This window comes from Aphidius gifuensis, linkage group LG1 (assembly GCF_014905175.1).
Source record: "Aphidius gifuensis isolate YNYX2018 linkage group LG1, ASM1490517v1, whole genome shotgun sequence".
NCBI lineage: Eukaryota > Metazoa > Arthropoda > Insecta > Hymenoptera > Braconidae > Aphidius > Aphidius gifuensis.
In genome coordinates, this window is record NC_057788.1 from 20,370,350 (window position 1) to 20,389,733 (window position 19,384).

Sequence of the window (19,384 nt, forward strand, 5' to 3'; positions counted from 1 at the left end):
TCAATTAGAATTGAAAAAAAAAAAAAAATTATGAATGTTTATTATTTTTGAGAGAATGATGATAATAAATGAGTGGAATACAATTTTTTTAAAACGAAGAAAATGAAAATATAATTTGTAATGAAACGATCCAAAAAAAGTTGGCGAAAAAATTGGTTATTAAAAGAATTTTCCTAGATTCCAGGAAAAAATTCATTGGTATGAAAATTTTTACGGTCGATTGTAAAACTCCGAAATATGTATAGTGCGATGCTTGATTTTATTGAAGTTCATAAATAACACACTAGGTTCCCGCTTAATAAACGTAGAAAAGAAAGTTATTGATAGAAATATTGACTTTTTGAAAAACGGATATCGGGCTATTCGTGTAGGACATAGTTTTTTCAAAACAAAAAAACAGGGATTGGGTCGCACTTAGAAAATAATAGAACAAAAAAAAATAAAACTCTGCACTGGTTGAAATTTTCTAAATTCAAGGAATAACTCGATCAGTTGGAAAATATACATCACTAACGGTAGGAATTTGAAGTATTCACGGTTTTATACTACGAGTCCACATGATGCGCTTGCAGCGCGTCTCTCTGCCTCTTGACGTTTGGAAAAAAAAAAAGAGAAAAGACGGGAGTGCGTGAACCTATTCTATTAAAATTCAATGTGTAAAAAATAATATTTTTGATCATCACTCGGCCATTATAAATGATTTTATTATTTATTTTCATCCAATTGTTAAAAATCAAATTTTAAATTAATAATTGTATACCCAGATAAATAAATGTCTTGGAAAAAGGTCCCGATAAAGTTCCGCAAAAAGTCCCGGGGAAAGTCCTGCAAAATGACCTGCAAAATGTCCCAGAGAAAATACAATTCGATATTTATTTAAACGATGATTTCAACATTTCTTTAAACAATAAATTGAACGTTTTATTTAAACAATGAATTTAATATTAATATAATATTGTTAGAATAAAGGTTCCATTAATCGTTTAAATTAATACTAAATTCATTGTTTAAATAAACGTTCAATTTATCGTTTAAATAAATATTGAATTGTCTGTTGTATTTTCTCTAACAGAAAGTAACAGTGTTGCGAATTTTCAAATAGGTAACAAAACAATCATTATTACCGACGGAAAGTCATGCTACCTGGGCTGATTCACCCTGCTACTATGACTACTTTGTGCCTTTTTTAGTTGTAAATAATAACATAAATAACTTGCTTTATTTTTTTTTGACATTAGAAAAATTTGGTTTTACCAATTTTTTCCTTGGATTTAGAAATTTGCACCTAATATGCAAGTTTTCCTTGCATCAATCTGGTAGTAGTGTACTATCTATAATCTTTCATTTTTATGCTCCAGAATAAAATTATTCTACTGGATCTTCCAAATAATTTACATGATAGAAATTAATTTTTATAATTGATTTTTTCTTCATCTAGAATCAAAAAGAAAAGTGTGCCATTTTTAATTTTAATGAACTAGAATATACAAACAATATTTTTGTTTTTCTATAATTAGAAAAAATTTTTCTTAAAAAATTTTCCTTGATTTAGGAGTTTTTCCTTGCATAAAGTTTTTCCTATCAGCCCAGGTTTGACAATACAAGACCCAATTGGTTAATACTTTTTCTGAGAACATGCATATGTACTAAAGAATTTCAATTTTTGCTTTACGACCATAAATATTGTACAAAAAAATTTTTTTTATGATGTTGAATGAATGAATATAAAGTTTTATTTTTCTTAACGTAAGAAAATCAACCTTCAAAGAAAAAAATATTTTTCTTTTGAGTATTTTTTTTTGTCTGTTCAAAATATCTTTAATATTGAGAATTTTAAACTTAGATTTAGGGTATCCAACTTCACATTGAGACTTTTTATAATAAAGTGCTGAATTTTTTTTTTTTTAGGAAGCTTACAACCCAATTCAATAATAGAATTTTTTTCTTAGATTTGATGGAAAATTATGAATTTTTGACAATGCCGATTTCGTACGATAGGTGGCGATTTTGTTTCACAACTTTTCACTAGCTAAAAGTCTAACTTAAATCTTCAAATGCCACTGTATTCTTATATATTAATCAGAGTTCGCTCATCAGCGACTCTACCCACTCAATTTTTGGACTTGCTTTGTCAGGCAACTTTAACCATGTTTTGAAGCACCTCAAATATGGGAATTTCACTAGTCGTTTCGATTGCTTTCTGCGAATTACTGTTCTCTTGGAATTCTTAATCTGCAATTCAATCGTAACGATTTTAAAATCGTAATACAGTCAAGAAAATATACTTTCAAATATAGTGTTCCTGAGAATAACGGTTTTTTTTTACTGATATTTTTTATTTGTTAATCAAATATACCTTCAGCTGTGGGGAAGCGATAAAGTTTTTGATAAAAAAAATATAATTATAAAAATAAAAATTTATTTCTACAATTCGAAAATAAGTTTCCTTGAATTTAGGGACGAGTTTCACGTAAATATGATCATTTCCATTTTACTTGAGAAAACGTTTTTTAAATGAATTTTGAAGATAAATTTCAGAAAGATTTTCGACTAGGAGGAATTATTTTTACTCGGTAAGTATGAAATTCTTGGATTTGGAAAAAATACTACTTCAACGAGCGCATTTTATTTAGCTTCATTTAAAATTTTTTCAAATGAAAATATTAATACTGTATGCTATATTCTTGCTTTTTATTTATGGAATCAAGTTTATCAATCTAAAGAAAAAAAAATAATTTATAATGTGCAAGATCCATTCATCAATGGTAATTTTTATATAAATAATATTCTGAAATCTTTGATATAAAACAAAAAAAAATTTATTACGAAAAATAAATATTTCCAAAACGCGTATTTTACTTGAATACGAATATGGATTTCCTTGGATTTAGGGAATATTTCTCAATTTTGAAAAACACATTTTTAATGTCCAGGCAAAAATTGTTTGAACGTTTATTATAATTCTTCGAGTTCAGAATGTAATACACAAGATTATAAGTTTGAATTTTTATTGATCAATTTTGTATATTAAATTTATTTTATTATTATTGGAAAATAAAGGAAAAATAACATTACCGGGAATGATTTTCAAAAAAAAAACAAGGAAAACCTTTTCTCCATAAAAAGTGTTTGATTCTATTTAAAAAGAATATTTCTCCGGATAGAAAAATATTTTCTGTATCTGTTTTTTTTTTTTTTTTATTACTGAAATAAATTTTATCATTTTAAAAAAATAAAAATTTAATTTCAGCACAAAAGAATAATAGTTATGGGCAGTTTTCATGGAGAAGATGAGTGAATAGTCTGTTTTACAGAACGCAATTAACTAGATTATAAAAATTTGAACTGTGGCAATAACCTTTTTTCGTTCGATTAAAGGGTAAAATTACTTGGATTTAGGTTTTAATTCTTATTTGCTAATGTTTTTCTTTTTTTCTTTCAAGTAGTCCTTCTTATGGGGCAGTACGAAAATTTTCAATAATCAGTCATTATAAACTGAAATTCAAGTTTTTTTTTTGAACTTTAGAAATTTTTTATTTATAATAAATACATCTGGGTTGAAATATAATATTTATTTTATACAAAACAGGGCCTTGAACCTTTTTCGAATTTCCTAAAACGAAGTAATTTTTTTCTTAATCAAGGAAAAAATTTTTATCAGTGTGGTGCTTTTGGCTGCCCCCTCAACATTGACTATATACATTAAAGATACAGTAACGGTCTAGTCTCACCGATCAACTCGCATCTATATATATAAAATGATTGTTCCGGGTTGTGTATTTATATTTTATATACCTTTATATTAAGGTATATAAAACCGTATAAACGAATAAATGCATTGACAAAAACTAGACTCAAGAGAGAAAGCCAAAGAGATGATAAAAATAAAAAATCATCTTTATAACAATATACATAACATATGTACATATATAAAAATCTGAATTAATAATTTCTTTTTTTTTTTTTAAGTCTATTAAATACACATCAATTAAAACGTGATAAAAAGTTTTTTAATAAAACCATATGATTTTTTTTTTTTTGACTTTAAAATAGATTTGTATTTTAATTTTTATATTACTAAATTATTAAATATTTAAAAATAAAAGTTTATAATATTTAAAAATTATATATACCTATAGTTTTGAATATATTTGTTATACAAGAAAGTAAAGAGAAGTAATTTGAAAACGAGCGGAATTAATTGAAGGACGAGAATGACGAGGGTAGCATGGGTGCGGCTAACGGGGGATACATTTATTGCAAGAGGGTTGGATAATATAATTGGGAATGGTAGGGGTAGTTTGTTGTGAGCTTTTCCATGACCCAGTTTTGTTAGCATTCAAGGTAAATCCGATAGAAATGAATTTTAGCGTCAGCTTTTGTTTATCATATTTTTTTTTAATATTTATTTTTTATATAAAACATCAAATGATTTATGTTTAAAAATGTAATTTTATTATTTTTAAATTTAATTAATTATTGGATCAAAAAATTTAATACAAAAGTGTTGATATATTTTATTTAATATATATACATTATTTTTGTTGTTTATAATTTTTTTTTTTAATGTTTCATATATGCTTTATTTATTTATTTATTTAATACATGTCTTTTATATTTTTCTTTTTATTTTTATACAAGCCAGGTGAAAAATTTTCAGAAAAAAAATTGATTTTATAAAAATTGAGTGTCAGTGGTTTAAAAAATATAGTCAATTGAAATAAATAATTTTCGACAAATTTATTATTTTAAGAATAATAAACTATATATCGGTATTTGTTTGTGTTATAACATCAATTGTGGTCAAGGGAGCAAGCGGGATCACCTGTGAGCTTCCTGATTTCCAGTTCAAATCCTCGTACAACGGCGAGAGTTTAGTTGAGTGCTCAACTACATTATTGCAACTCTGTCGTTCGATTTGATCCACCACTTGTTAAAAAGAGATGCGTAACATAAAAGATGGATTATAACATTTCAAATAAATTGCGAACAAAAGATCAAAATGAGCCTTGCTGGCAAATCATTCCTGGCATTGAACGAGAGAGGAGCGTACCTACTTCGCTCATTCCATGCCAGGAAGTATTTGCCTCCAACGCCGAATCCTCTTTTGCAAAATACAATAATTTTATTAAAAACGGGCGAAATTACCCGGCTTCACTCGAGATTACATTCTACAGCTTTATAAATTCAATTTTTTGATTAAAAAACAATTGACCAAAAAAAAAAAAAAATAGTTTATATATATATTATCGAATTGAAAAAAACCTGAAAATGATGAAAAAATCAGTTGTCACCTCTTGGTGATCACAAAACTTGATGATTTTTTCTGTCATCTATATGATTACACAGCCAAACAAAATATTTATGTTAAATTTCAAGTAAATCGGACGAGTAGTTTGTATAAAACTGCGTTTCCAAGAAATAGGTCTCTTTTTATTATTGCATAGATTATAATTTTTAATTGAACATGTTACAAGTGTATACATTGTCTGTAAAATACACATTCATCATCGGACTTTCAACTTGTACTCGTTCATTACCTTGAACATATAAAATTCCATATATAAACGACTAGTGTCTAGGAATCCCGTCAGTATAACGGCAATATTTTTTTAATACTTTTGTCTGTCTTTGTGACGATGTGCATCAAACCGCAACATGTCTGGAAAAATTGTTTACGTATTCACATATAATGACATATCATCAACAAATAAAATATATAAATTATGATTTTAAATTGATATTTTTTTTTTTTTTTTAAATAAGTTATATGATAAATAAATATTAATATTTTTATAGCAAACAACCATTGAAATATTTTAATATAAAAAAATTTATTTGTGTAATAAAAATTTATTTTTAATATCAACAGTAGTCTATTTCATTTTAGTTCTAATGATAATGTATTTTTAAAAAAAAATATACACTACACACATAAAACTTTGCTTTATAATTTTATCATTTTTTTATATTTTTGATATACAAGCTTCCGACTTCATTAAATTCAACATTTTCACAAATTTAATCATCCTCAACACCGGAAGACTATTTTTTTTTTATATCGGTTAAAATATAAAAAAGAGTTAACGGTAAAACTACCACGCAAAAGGCATGTGAAGTCGGAAAACAAGATGATGATGAAAATAACAAAAAATAAAAAAAAACATATGTAGAAAAATAAAAGTAAATAGAAAAAGAAAAAGTACTATGTATGAGTTGAAAAAAAAAAAAAAAAAGTAAAGATGATTCTCTTTATTTCCGCGATAAGCACGTTCCTGTTTTTCATCATCTTTTCCATGGATTTTTCCTTTTTATCTTCCCTAACGGTTGATGGAAGACGAGCCGTTAAAGAACGGACGTTTTAGTGTCTGTTTTGAGCCAAGACATTTCGAGCCCTCGAAGGAAAACTCACCGGGATATGTCATCTCAAGTCTTGTTAAACCGGTAGTCTCATACACCGCTATACATCACTAACGTGTCAACATTATTTTACAACTTTTTACTTTTATTTTACCCTGTTGTTGATATGTTTTTTTTTTTTTCATTATTGTGTTTGATTTTTCATTTTATTTTTGCTATTATTATTTTACGAGAAAATGAAAAATTGGAGTTCTTATTTTTTTTTAAATCTCTAGTAATAATCAATAGAAAAATTTTAATATTTAAAAAAGAATATTGAAACTAAAAATCAATATTCAGCTCATAATTTAAAGTTTTTTCTGACATGAATAATTATCTTATTCTGAACAAAAATAAATCAAATAAAAAATTGATAGGAAATATGCCACAACAAATATCTCTCTCCACTAGCAAATAACAAATAAATAAATTACATATTATTTATCAGAAAATGTTTAATAATTATCTTGGCAATAATATATAATAATAAATTCAAAAAAATAAAATAAAAAAAAGCAAACATTTCATAGAATATTAAATAGGTAAATATTAAAAAAATTAAATTTGAAATAATAATAACATTGAGTCATTACAATACGATGATTAATTAATTTATTTTTAAATTAATTAATTTTCAATTTATCCAACATGTATGATAATAGTAAATTTAAAAAAATAAATAAATTATTAAACGCAATATTTATTTATTTATTTATTTATTTTCATATATACTCTTGTCATGATAATTTTTTTAAACATTTAAAATAGTCATTGAATCATTATGTTTACATGTTACTATACTTTTATAATTTTTATAATGATAATTGTTAATAAGTACCTCATATTTTTTATACACTAATATACAAACTACAGGATGTTGTGTTCCAGGATGATTTATAACCGAGAAATTTCCATTAAGATAATTTTTTTCATTCGCAATATGCCATCAATGTTATCTTCAAAAAATATTAATCATATTTTTAAATTCCTATATTTTTCATTACTAATCAAGTTTTTATTAATTTAAATAATTCAAGTATATATATAAGGTTCTGAAAATTAAACAACTCACTTAGCTTTTGAGTAAACATGTATTTTCCATTAGTAAGTTTGCTCATTATGTAGAATATGACTTTGTTCATCATTACACTTGCAATCTACAATTTACCATCATCATAAGTCTTCGTATAAATAATTTATATTATCATTATTGTTATTATTATATGTTACAGAACAACATTACGCAGCAGCTGATTCAAATAGTTCAACTCCAGCAAAGAGTTTCGTTCCATGCAAAGTATGCGGTGACAAAGCCAGTGGATTTCATTATGGTGTTACTAGTTGTGAGGGTTGCAAGGTTTGCAAAATTTATTTAATACCATTTTTTTCTTGTTTTTTATTTTAACTACTCTAAGTGTCCTATAAAAAAAAGAAAAATTAATTTCTAAAAAAATAATAAAACAAATTCCATGTGTTGTTTTTGAATACATATACTATAATCTAATTCAAATATTTTTAATTTTCTCTAAAGAGATAAATCATCATTAATGAAATTACAACATCAAAAGACCCTAATACCTCTATCAAAGAAAAAGAAAAAAAAAACACACACGAAAGCAGCCGGAAAGTTAGCGGTCATTTAAACTCAATCAGTATTATGCTGATGTGTCTATTAGTTTGCAAAACGATTATCCAATTTCCTCCCTTCAAAACCCAACAAAAAAAAACAAAAATCAATTTATGAAAAACAAATTTATTTATATAGATATTTTTAAAATCAATATAAAATAATATTATTTATATAATTTAACATTATAAATATAAAAAAAAAAGAATTATATATTTTTATATGATCAAGTAAATACGTTAAATAAGAAAAAGTAAAAATATCTACTGTAGTCTGACGCTATAGTGACTTTTTCTACTTGCAGTTTGTGCAGACAGAACTCGGCGCGGCTCGATCGATCGAACGCTACTACTGCTAGACGGGGGGAAGGGTGGAAAAAAGGGGGAGAAGTTGGTTACAGTAAAGGAGAGAAATAAAATAAAGGGAGAATGAGAGTTAAGGGGGTGTAGAGAAGTAAAGAGTAGGGTACTTTTGGATGCTTCGATGTGAATACTTTCGTGTTGCAGAAAAATAATATATGAAAAATTGAAAAAAAAAAAACAATAATAATCGGTCGAGGTTGCTTTACAAACACTTTTCTTTTGTCATTTATTATACCGTAAAATATTACATTTGTCATTATAACACAATTGTTATTATTATTGTTTGTTCATGGTATTTCGAATACGCAATTTTCGATTAAATAATTCAATTGAAAATTAATCAAGTTGTATTTATGAATTATTGAATTTATTTTTAAATAAAATACTGTTGAAATGGATTTAAATATTTTAATAAGATGATAGTTTATATTATTGAAATATTAACGAGTTTATTTGATGAATATTATATAGAGATTTATTATTTTATTTCAATTATAAAATATAATAATAGTATTTAAAAAAAAGTTTTAATTTTTTTTTTCAACATACATACGTATATAGTTTAGTTTCAAGTAGTTATAATAATTATTGGATGATGATAAAGTTATTACTTATTAACTTGACACTTATATATGATTAATTTATTTAAATATTTTAATGCTTTAATAAGTATTGTCAATAGTTATTTTAATTTTTTTTTCAGAATTATTTTTTATTTAGTAGTTTGTTTATTTATTTATTCATTTATTTATTTAAATTATAAATTATTTTTATAAATTAATTAAAAATAATTAGTATATACTTACACACAATATTAGTTTAACTTCATGTTTTTGAAAGATATTTTTAAGACAATTTAAGTAGGCTTAAAATTATATTTAAATATTTATTTTTTTATTTATTCATCAATTTATTTAATTATTTATCTATTAAATTATTAATCTAATAATTTATTTACATTATTCCTTCCTAAAATAATTCAAACTATATTTCAATTTATTATTAATTTCAATTAAACTCGAATTACTATATTTTTTAAAATATTATAATCCATAAAAATGCCTCAAAACAATTCAGGTTTTTTTTTTTAACATCATTATTATTATTTTTTACTTATTTCTTCTTATATTCTTTAGATAAAATCTTGAGATGTATGCACAGAGAGTTTTGATAAATAATTTCTTTTTTTTTTTTCATTCTTTTTCTTCCCTTGTCGTTGCTTCATCTTTGGCCAAGTCTTTTTAACTGTTCTATCCATCATGGTGAGATTATTAAGAAAACTTTTTTTTTTTTTTCAATGTGTACTTTGAAAAATAAATGCACATCAAGACAACAATATATATATATATATACTTTATTTCATGTAAAACATTCACTTCGTTATTTTTTTTTTATATATGTATATATTTTTATCCCTCTTATTTTTTGTACATGATGACAAAGGGATTGACAAAGGTCGCCTTGAATATTTTTTCCCTGCAATTTCTTTCTTTTTTTTTTTAATAAAATGTCACTATCACACAAAGCTATCATTTATCCCGTTGAAAAATTTATTACATAAACTAAACTTCTGAAAAACTTTATAATTTTTTTTTTCCTTTTTTTTTTCTACTTGCTGACTGTAATTTAAATTTTTTTCATTATTTTTTCTGTCAATATTTTTATTTATTAATATAAACAATCAATGATAATATTATCAAAGGCTTACTATTTTCTATCTAAAAATACTCTTAAATATTTCATATATAAACCTATAAAGTTTATAAAAAATTTATTAAAATTTAAAGTTTCTATTTTTATACATTTTTATAAATATAACACGAGCATATAGTTTTTTTATTTCGTTATTTTTAAAGTGTAAAATATTATTATTATTATTTTCTTTTAACATCTTGAGACTAGAAAAACGATGTGTCGAGAAAAACACCTGGTAACACACTCTTCTCAAGCACCTTTAAAACCTTTTTATTTTTTTTTTTCTGAAAAATTCAATTTTGTATATTTATAAATAAAAAAAAGTAAACGCTTTAAATATGATATATAAAATGAAAAATTATTATTATGATTTAGATAAATTTTCATGTTTATAATTTTATTAATTAATGTATCTATATGTGTGTGTGTTAAAAAGTAGGTGAACGCAGGTGCATCGATATTTTAGGAGTTTGCGCAGGACTAAAATTTTCAGCATCTCGTAAAAAATACAGTTTATCTCAATCAACTATAGTAAACAAATTTCGAGTCATTAATTTCCTAATTTAACATGTATATTTGTATAATATTTTGCCTGCAGTCAAAATTAAAACCTTTATAGAAACAGTTGATAACCAAATTATCTAAGCATAAAATAAAAACTCGTATTTTTTATTTTTTGCATTCAACAAAGAATAAAGTATATAAATAAATTATCTCGTTAAAATAACCATGTTCCATCTGTATAAATACTTTTTTTTGTTTAAATAAAAATCTTCATAATGAGATAAAAATAAAAAAAAATTATCTCACTGTAGATAGTTGAGCTTCAAAGAAAAGTTAATTAAAAATTTTCGCTTTTTTTTTTTATTTTTTCAACAGGAATGATAAAAAAAATTTTCTATTGAAAGAGGAAAAAAATTTATTTAAATTGAAGAAAATTTAATTGTAATTCATTAGAATAAATTATATATATTTTAATATGTTAATTTATATTAATTTTTTGCTGACAAAATTCTTCTATAATGATTTTTATTTTTTAAATTAAATTTAAAATGTATTGAAAAAAATATACATAAATTTAGTTATGATATAAAAATAAAAGTAAATAATGACACATAACTTAGATAGATAAAAAAAAAAATTATTTTGATGCAGTTTAACTCCCCGGTGAAAATATTTCTCCGGCATTACTCCATTCTTGGTCCATCAATCTCATGCCGGAGAAATATTTCCACCAGGATATTTTCAATATTAAGTATTTATTAAATATTTTTTCAATATTGAATTTTTCAAGATGAGAAATGATTTCAGGTCCATTTTTATATTTGTGCTCCTAGCTACCTAGGTAGAAATTAGAGTCAATTTGACGTCAATTTGAAGTCACTTTTTGACTTCACACGTTAATTTGATATGCGAAGTCAAAAAAAATGACTCTTACTTCTATCTGGGTTTAAAAACGCAATACCTCTATTATATGCTCTGGAAATTTACATATTATTCCCACTGTTCCTAGTGTCATAAAATTAGTGTCATAAAATGCTTTGCTATTTCTTCCAAGTCTTTCTTTTGTTTCATTTCTCGAGCAATAATTTTTTTTCCATTCTTTAGCGTTAGTTTTTTCGGATTTTCTCCGGACTTTTTTGGGAAAAAATTTCTCTTTTATTTTTCGTATGAAAACTGTTATTTCTGGTTTTTTTTATTGAAAATATCTCCGGAAGTCTCAATTGCGTAGAAATCCGGAGAAAATCCGGAGAAATTTTTTCCACCGGGGATGTTTTGAATTTTTTCAACTTTTCCAATGTGATCATCATATGTGATCCAATTTTTCATTGGATGTTTAACAAATATTATTATGGTATAATTGTGATCTGATTGTAGCCCGAATTTTTCGAGCTATATTTTTGCAGTAATCTCGTTAATCGTTTCTTGTCTTTCTTAATTTTACAGACTTAATGACGTTGCTCAGAAAACCATCATCTTATTACGCAAAATTTAAGAGCATGCAAACTTTAAAATAATAATTAAAAGAAAGTTGAATTTAATATTTAATATTTTTGTTTATCAAATTTATTTTAAATATGTGCTTTATTTATTTAATTAGAAAATCATAATTTATAACTTAAAATTACCCGAGTGGAAATTTCAGTCCGATTCGGATCCAGGACGGATCCGGTTACAATAAGGACACCGTGGCTAAATCGGATACCAAATTATGTATCCGAAATTACATTTAAATCGGATCCGAATTAACATCCAAAACGGATCCGAATTAACATCCAAAACGGATCCGATTTTACATCTAAAACGGATCCGATTTTACATCCAAATTGGATCCGATTTTACATTCAAATCGGATCCGATTTTACATTCAAATCGGATCCGATTTTACATCCAAATCGGATCCGATTTTATATTTAAACCGGATCCGAATTTTGTTTTAAAAAAATTTTGATTTAAAAAAAAAATATATTTGCTTTTTTCAATTATTTTTTTTAACAATCATTATTAACAATATTTTTATCTTAGAAAATTCGACCTAAACTAAACTAAAATTCCGGATTTTGCGGGGATCGATCTCGGGGCTATTCTGTTTAAAGTCGGGAACTCTATCCTATTGACCACGACGGCGTACGTGGAATCCATTTAATCAAAAGTCCTTTACAAGTGTAGAAAGTTATTTCAAAATTACAATAGAAAAACTTGATATGATTAATACTATATATATGCAACAATGTATTTATTATTATCAAAAAATAAAATGACATTCTGAAATTAATTTTTTTTTTTTTTTTTTTCAAATACTTCTAAGTTGGATCCGTTTCAAATCAGAGAAACCGGATCCGGCTTACTTTAGCCAAGCCTGACCGAATCCAGAAGTTAACTTTGACAAAAAAAACAAACTTCAATTAAAGTCCGGCATTCCGGATCCGATTCAGATCAGGATAGAGTAAGGAAAGCCGGATCCGGTTAGCCTTAGCCAAACCTGACTGAACCCGGAGATAACTTTGAAAAAAAAAATAAGGTCCGATTAAAGTCCGACAATCTGGATCCGATTCGGATCAGGATAGAGTAAGGAAAACCGGATCCGGTTAGCCTTCGCCAAACCTGACTAAACCCGGAGATAACTTTGAAAAAAAAAAATAGGTCCGATTAAAGTCCGGCACTCCGGATCCGATTCGGATCATTATAGAGTAAGGAAAACCAGATCCGGTTAGCCTTAGCCAAACCTGACCGAACCCGGAGATAACTTTGAAAAGAAAAATAAAGTCCGATTGAAGTCCGGCAATCTGGATCCGATTCGGATCAAGAAAGAGTAAGGAAAGCCGGATCCGGTTAGCCTTAGCCAAACCTGACTGAACCCGGAGATAACTTTGAAAAAAAAAATAAGGTCCGATTAAAGTCCGACAATCTGGATCCGATTCGGATCAGGATAGAGTAAGGAAAACCGGATCCGGTTAGCCTTAGCCAAACCTGACTAAACCCGGAGATAACTTTGAAAAAAAAAATAAGGTCCGATTAAAGTCCGGCACTCCGGATCCGATTCGGATCAGGATAGAGTAAGGAAAACCAGATCCGGTTAGCCTTAGCCAAACCTGACCGAACCCGGAGATAACTTTGAAAAGAAAAATAAAGTCCGATTAAAGTCCGGCAATCTGGATCCGATTCGGATCAAGAAAGAGTAAGGAAAGCCGGATCCGGTTAGCCTTAGCCAAACCTGACTGAACCCGGAGATAACTTTGAAAAAAAAAATAAGGTCCGATTAAAGTCCGACAATCTGGATCCGATTCGGATCAGGATAGAGTAAGGAAAACCGGATCCGGTTAGCCTTAGCCAAACCTGACTAAACCCGGAGATAACTTTGAAAAAAAAAATAAGGTCCGATTAACAACAACAACAACAACAACAGTTACAACTGGTCAGCAAATAACACCTGGAATCAACAACAACAACAACAACAACAACAGCAACAACAACAATAATAATACAACAACGAGTAATAATAATGTCAATAATAATAGTAATAATAACAATAATAACAACAATAACAATATTAATAATAATAACAACAACAACAATCAAAATCAAAATGTTATTTCACGTATACCAACTACAGTTGTTGAAGCTGATCAATCAGATGCTGATGGTAAACAATTAGCTGTTTATGATGTTATACTACAAGTATCACAAGCACATAATGCACATTGTGGATTTACTGAAGAATCAACGAGGGGTATTACTAAAAAACCAATGATCATACCGGTAATTGTTTTTAAAATTATTTTAGTTATTAATTGTTTTTTTTTTTTGTTTACTGATAAATGCTTTATGTATTGATATTATTTAATAAAGCCTGCAAGCCCAGAAGATCCAGAGGCAGCATCATCAACTGCTGAAACAGTTGAATCACAAAGAATTTGGTTGTGGCAACAATTTGCAACAAGAGTTACACCATCAGTACAAAGAGTAGTAGAATTTGCAAAACGTGTTCCTGGTTTTTGTGAATTAACACAAGATGATCAATTAATACTTATTAAAGTTGGATTTTTTGAGGTATGGCTTTGTCATATATCACGTATGACAAGTGAAAGTTCAATGACATTTGAAGATGGTACATATATTACAAGACAACAAATTGAACTTATGTATGAAGTGAGTTTTAATTTAATAATTATTTTTCTTTACATATTGGTGAATTTTAGATTCAACAAATAAATAATCTAAATGTTTTGATAAATTAAAATTGATATTAATTTAATTTATTTTTCTAGCCTGATTTTGTAAATGCATTGATGCAATTTACATTATCATTAAATGCACATCAATTATCAGATGCTGAATTAGGATTATTTTCTGGTGCTGTTTTATTAAGTGAAAGACCTGGTTTAAATGATGTTAAAGCTGTACAAAAATTACAAGATCGTTTACTTGAAGGTTTAAGAATACAAGGAACAAGAAATCATACAAATGATATATCACCAATTATTGGAATTTCACAAAGGTTACCAGAATTACGTGCACTTGGTTTACGACATGCAAATTTACTTGAATGGTTTAGAAGAAATTGGATTAAATTAAAACTTCCACCATTGTTTGCTGAAATATTTGACATTCCAAAATGTGAAGAAGATTTACAATGAAATAAATAATTTTAAAAACAATTACAATTAAACATTTATAAATTTTACTGATCAAATAACAAAATAGACATATCGAAAAAAAAAAAATATCACAAGAGAAATTACCTTCTTCGACAATTGTCTCATCTAAAAACGTAATAATAAAAAAAATATATTAAATTAAAAATAAAGTACCCCTGAATAATACTCATCATCAAGCTAAGAAAAAAAGAAAATAGTAAAAACAAAAAAAAATTAAAGATAAAAAAATTTCATAGGCGTGTTTTAGATGCATGCTTCACAATCTACGCAATCTATTTTTATTACTCGACTTAGACTAGTACGAAAGAAAGCCAATTTCATGATAATAGTTTTTTTTATTTTTCAAATAATTTGAAGATAAAAAAAAATATAAAAAAATTACATATCTTTAAATCTTTTTCTCTGAACGAAAAATAAAACCATAAATAAATATTTTCTTTTTTTTTTTTTTTTTTTTTCGTTTATAAATATCAATAAAATAATGTGAATACAGATCAGCATGGTGATTATTCTCACAAAGGAATTGGATTGTATCGTAAAGTAGATAAAAAAAAAAAAACATATTTATATAAATATATTTAAAATAAACGTCGATAAGGTGACAATTAATTTGCTCAGAATTTGCACAATCATATCATTAATTTATCCTTCTATTTTTCATGATGAAAATGAAACTGAAACTGACAATGACTAGGCTTAAAAAAAAAAATACATCAGCTCATATCTTGGCATGACAATGTAAAATGCAAAATTAAAAATATCAATTGAAAAAAAAAAAATATAGAATTAATGATTAAAAAATGAAAAAAAATTGTATTAAAAATTTAATTTGAAATTCATTTTAATATAGTTGAATAAATGTTGAATAGTTCTGTACTTAAAAAAAAAGTAATAATAATTAAAATTCAATTAACACGTAAATATATAAATATAGTAAATTAAATTAAAAATAAAATTATAAACAAGAAAAAAAAAAAAAAAAACAGTTTAACTAAAATGCAAAATGTTATTCTTATAAATATAATTATTATTATGTTTTATTATTATTATTATTATTTACTTAATTACTAAGTATATATTCATGATATTGTCGGGAAGTATGAATTTCAATTAATAATAAATAAAGCTCACATCAAGTTGTGAATAAACATATCATATTTAACTTAATATACGCAAAATAAAAGAAAACAAAAATGGATATTAAATTTCTAACTTAAGATTTAAAAAAAAAAATCATTTAAATTATTTAAACAATGCAAAAAAGAAAAATATATATTTAAAATAAACTTGGGTGTGTCCCTTCGAAATTTCTAGTCTTGAATTAATAAATTTCATGAATTAATCATTTATTATTTTAATTTTTTTTTTAATTATTATTATGGAAGAAGGGAGAATAATTAAATAAAGGCCAAATATACTTAAAATTATAGATGATTAAAAATAGAGCTGTAAAATTGAGAAACTAAAAAAAAAAAAAATTAATAATTATTGCCTTTTCCCAAATATATTTGAGAAAATAAAAAATATTAAATTTATTAAAATTCAGCGATTTGATTAATTTTAATTAATTTTATTCTAAAATGAAAAGAAAAATTGTAATTTCAATATGAAATTTTTGTATAGAAAAATTTTTCTTTGCTAATTTTAAAATTTAATTTTTTTTTCAAATAATATGGTGCTACTTGTTCTCTCAATATTTTGCATTTAAATATAATAATGTTTTTTTTTTTTTTACATATTATTATATTATTACAAAATACGCACAAATTTTCTTTTTTTTTTGTTTCATTTGTTTTTTATTATTAAGATATCGTGATTATATTTTTAAACAAACTGATTGTATTGTGCATTTAAATAATTAATTAGATAAATTAAAAAGAATTGATGAAATGCCGATGAAAATATTGAAATTAAATACAAAAAAAATAGATAAAATGTCCATTTATGGTTTCTCAAAACGCGACAAAGACAATTTTAATAAATATAAATTAATTATAAATTGTTTCGCACTAAAATAAATAAAGTTATTGTTTAAAAATAATAATTATAAATAAATATATATATCTTGTGTATATACATTATGATAATAATGAATTAATATACTATACAAATGACTGCTCTATATACTGCTAAAGTACAAATGTTTTCATTTTAATTATTAAAAAAAAAAAAAAATAATATTATTTTATTTACGTCGTATTTTTTTTTTTTATTTTCCGTTTTTATCTGTTAATTATTATAATTGAAAAAAATATATTAAACAATAATTTTATCATTTTTTAAATATTTTTAATGTTTATTTATTTATCACTGTATTATAAAAGGGACTTTTTATTTGCTTAAAATATTTCGAAACTTAAACAAATCACTGTTTTTATATTTCAAATTATCTTCCTGGTTTTTGCACTAAATATTGTATAAACTTTTTTTTTTTGGAACGTGATGGTTATTGACAATCAATTATATAAAAAACACGCGAGCCTGTTAATGTTTTAAAGAAAGCAAAAATAAATAATTAGATAAATAAATTTTATTAATATTGTAAAAGAAAATAATGCATGTGTTTTAAAATTTATAAATTTTCTCGCTTTAATCTATTGGATTTTCTAATTCAACAATCAGAATGGCTCTTGTCTTGTGATAATCCTTATTATCCCGTCGTATAGATTTAAAAATAAAAAATAAAATCATCTTTGAAATCTCTTAAGTTCGATTATCAAAAATTAGAAAATTAACAAATTTTAAAAAATTAATAAATAGCTCTTTAATTATGCAATAATTGCGTGAATAAAAAACTTTAGTAGAAAATTGTAAAATTAATATTATTTTGTTTTAATTTCAATCGTTAATAAATTTGAAAATTTTTGAAGCTTGTTTGAATGATTAATATGAAAAAATATAAAGAAAAAAAATCATCATTACACTAAAATGAAAATTTTAATAAATTGTTCAAAATTTTCAGTGTTTTAAAACTTAATTTAAAAGAGATAAAAAATAGCGAATAAAACATATCGACAAAGCATAACTGTAAAACTTGACTCAAAACAAAAAAATAAATAAATGAAAAAAGCATTAATAATTAGAAAAATCTAAGAATAAAAATTATATATAAACAACACAATAAATAATTTTTTTTTAATTTAAATAACATTTGAATATTTGGATTGTGTAAAAGTAAAAAAAAAACTTCCAGCATATTGATATTGTCGAGAAGAAAATTTCGTATAAAAATAAAAAAAAGATGTACATAAATGAAATGCATTAATTTTAAATTAAAATTTAAAAAAAACTATGTGAAATTTTTATTTTAATTAGGTTAAACTCCCCTGCTCATACATTGTGAATTCAATTAGACTAGTTATGTTTGCATTTTACTGAAAATATATATATTAAATATCGTCATTTGAAAAAGAAAAAAAAAAAAAAAAAAAAAATGTATGTGAATATGAGAAATGTTTTAGTGAAATTTTTTATCGTAAATCGACGAGTCTTGGTGCCAATTATGAATTAATATTAAATAGAAAAATAAAATATAAGAGTCAAGTGAAAATGGCAATTTTAAAAATAAATAAATATTAATAAAGTAATATAAGATCATTCGGAGGATCTAAAATCCGATAAACGTAAATAAATAATTTTTCTTTATTATCCTTGAAATGTAAAAAAAAAAAAAAAAAATCATTTTTCATTAATATTTTTTGTTTTGTCATATTTATTAAAAAAAGAAATTTAATTGTTTAATCAAGTTTTAAAATGCTGTTGTTAGATTTAGGATATACGATACAATCAATAAACAATATTAGTTTGTAAAAAACACGACGATATTATTGATTAAAACAATAATAATGTAAAACAATTGACATGAAATTACCGACGTTGTGAAAAAAATAAAATAAAATATGCTCTAAAATATATAGTTGTAAGTGATAAAAATAATATATTCAATCGTTTTCATATAGATAATTATATAAATATATATATATTACTTTTTTATTATCATTTTATTATATGGAATTTTAAAAATTATGCATCGTACATCTTTCATTGTTATATAGATATTTTTATTTTTTTATTATTATTTTATTTTATTTGTGTTTTTTACTATTGATATATATATTATAGATTTTGTGAATTGATTCATT

At 24.5% G+C, this 19,384-nt stretch overlaps 2 protein-coding genes across 2 annotated transcripts in view; both read left to right on the top strand.

Annotated features, from left to right (window-relative positions):
• The window catches only part of LOC122851227 (probable deoxyhypusine synthase), a 42,011-nt gene extending 34,271 nt beyond the window's left edge, over positions 1-7,740 (top strand). The window contains exon 10 of the mRNA XM_044150321.1: positions 7,632-7,740. The gene's annotated coding sequence lies outside the window, so the exon portion shown is untranslated. The remainder of the gene's footprint in view (positions 1-7,631) is intronic.
• The window catches only part of LOC122860426 (ecdysone-induced protein 78C-like), a 40,597-nt gene extending 24,641 nt beyond the window's left edge, over positions 1-15,956 (top strand). Inside the window, exons 2-5 of the mRNA XM_044164243.1 lie at positions 7,632-7,756; positions 14,005-14,343; positions 14,434-14,733; positions 14,853-15,956. Of these exons, the coding sequence (XP_044020178.1) occupies positions 7,632-7,756; positions 14,005-14,343; positions 14,434-14,733; positions 14,853-15,221 (1,133 nt within the window). The 3' untranslated portion in view covers positions 15,222-15,956. The remainder of the gene's footprint in view (positions 1-7,631; positions 7,757-14,004; positions 14,344-14,433; positions 14,734-14,852) is intronic.
• Positions 15,957-19,384: the final 3,428 nt, after the last annotated feature.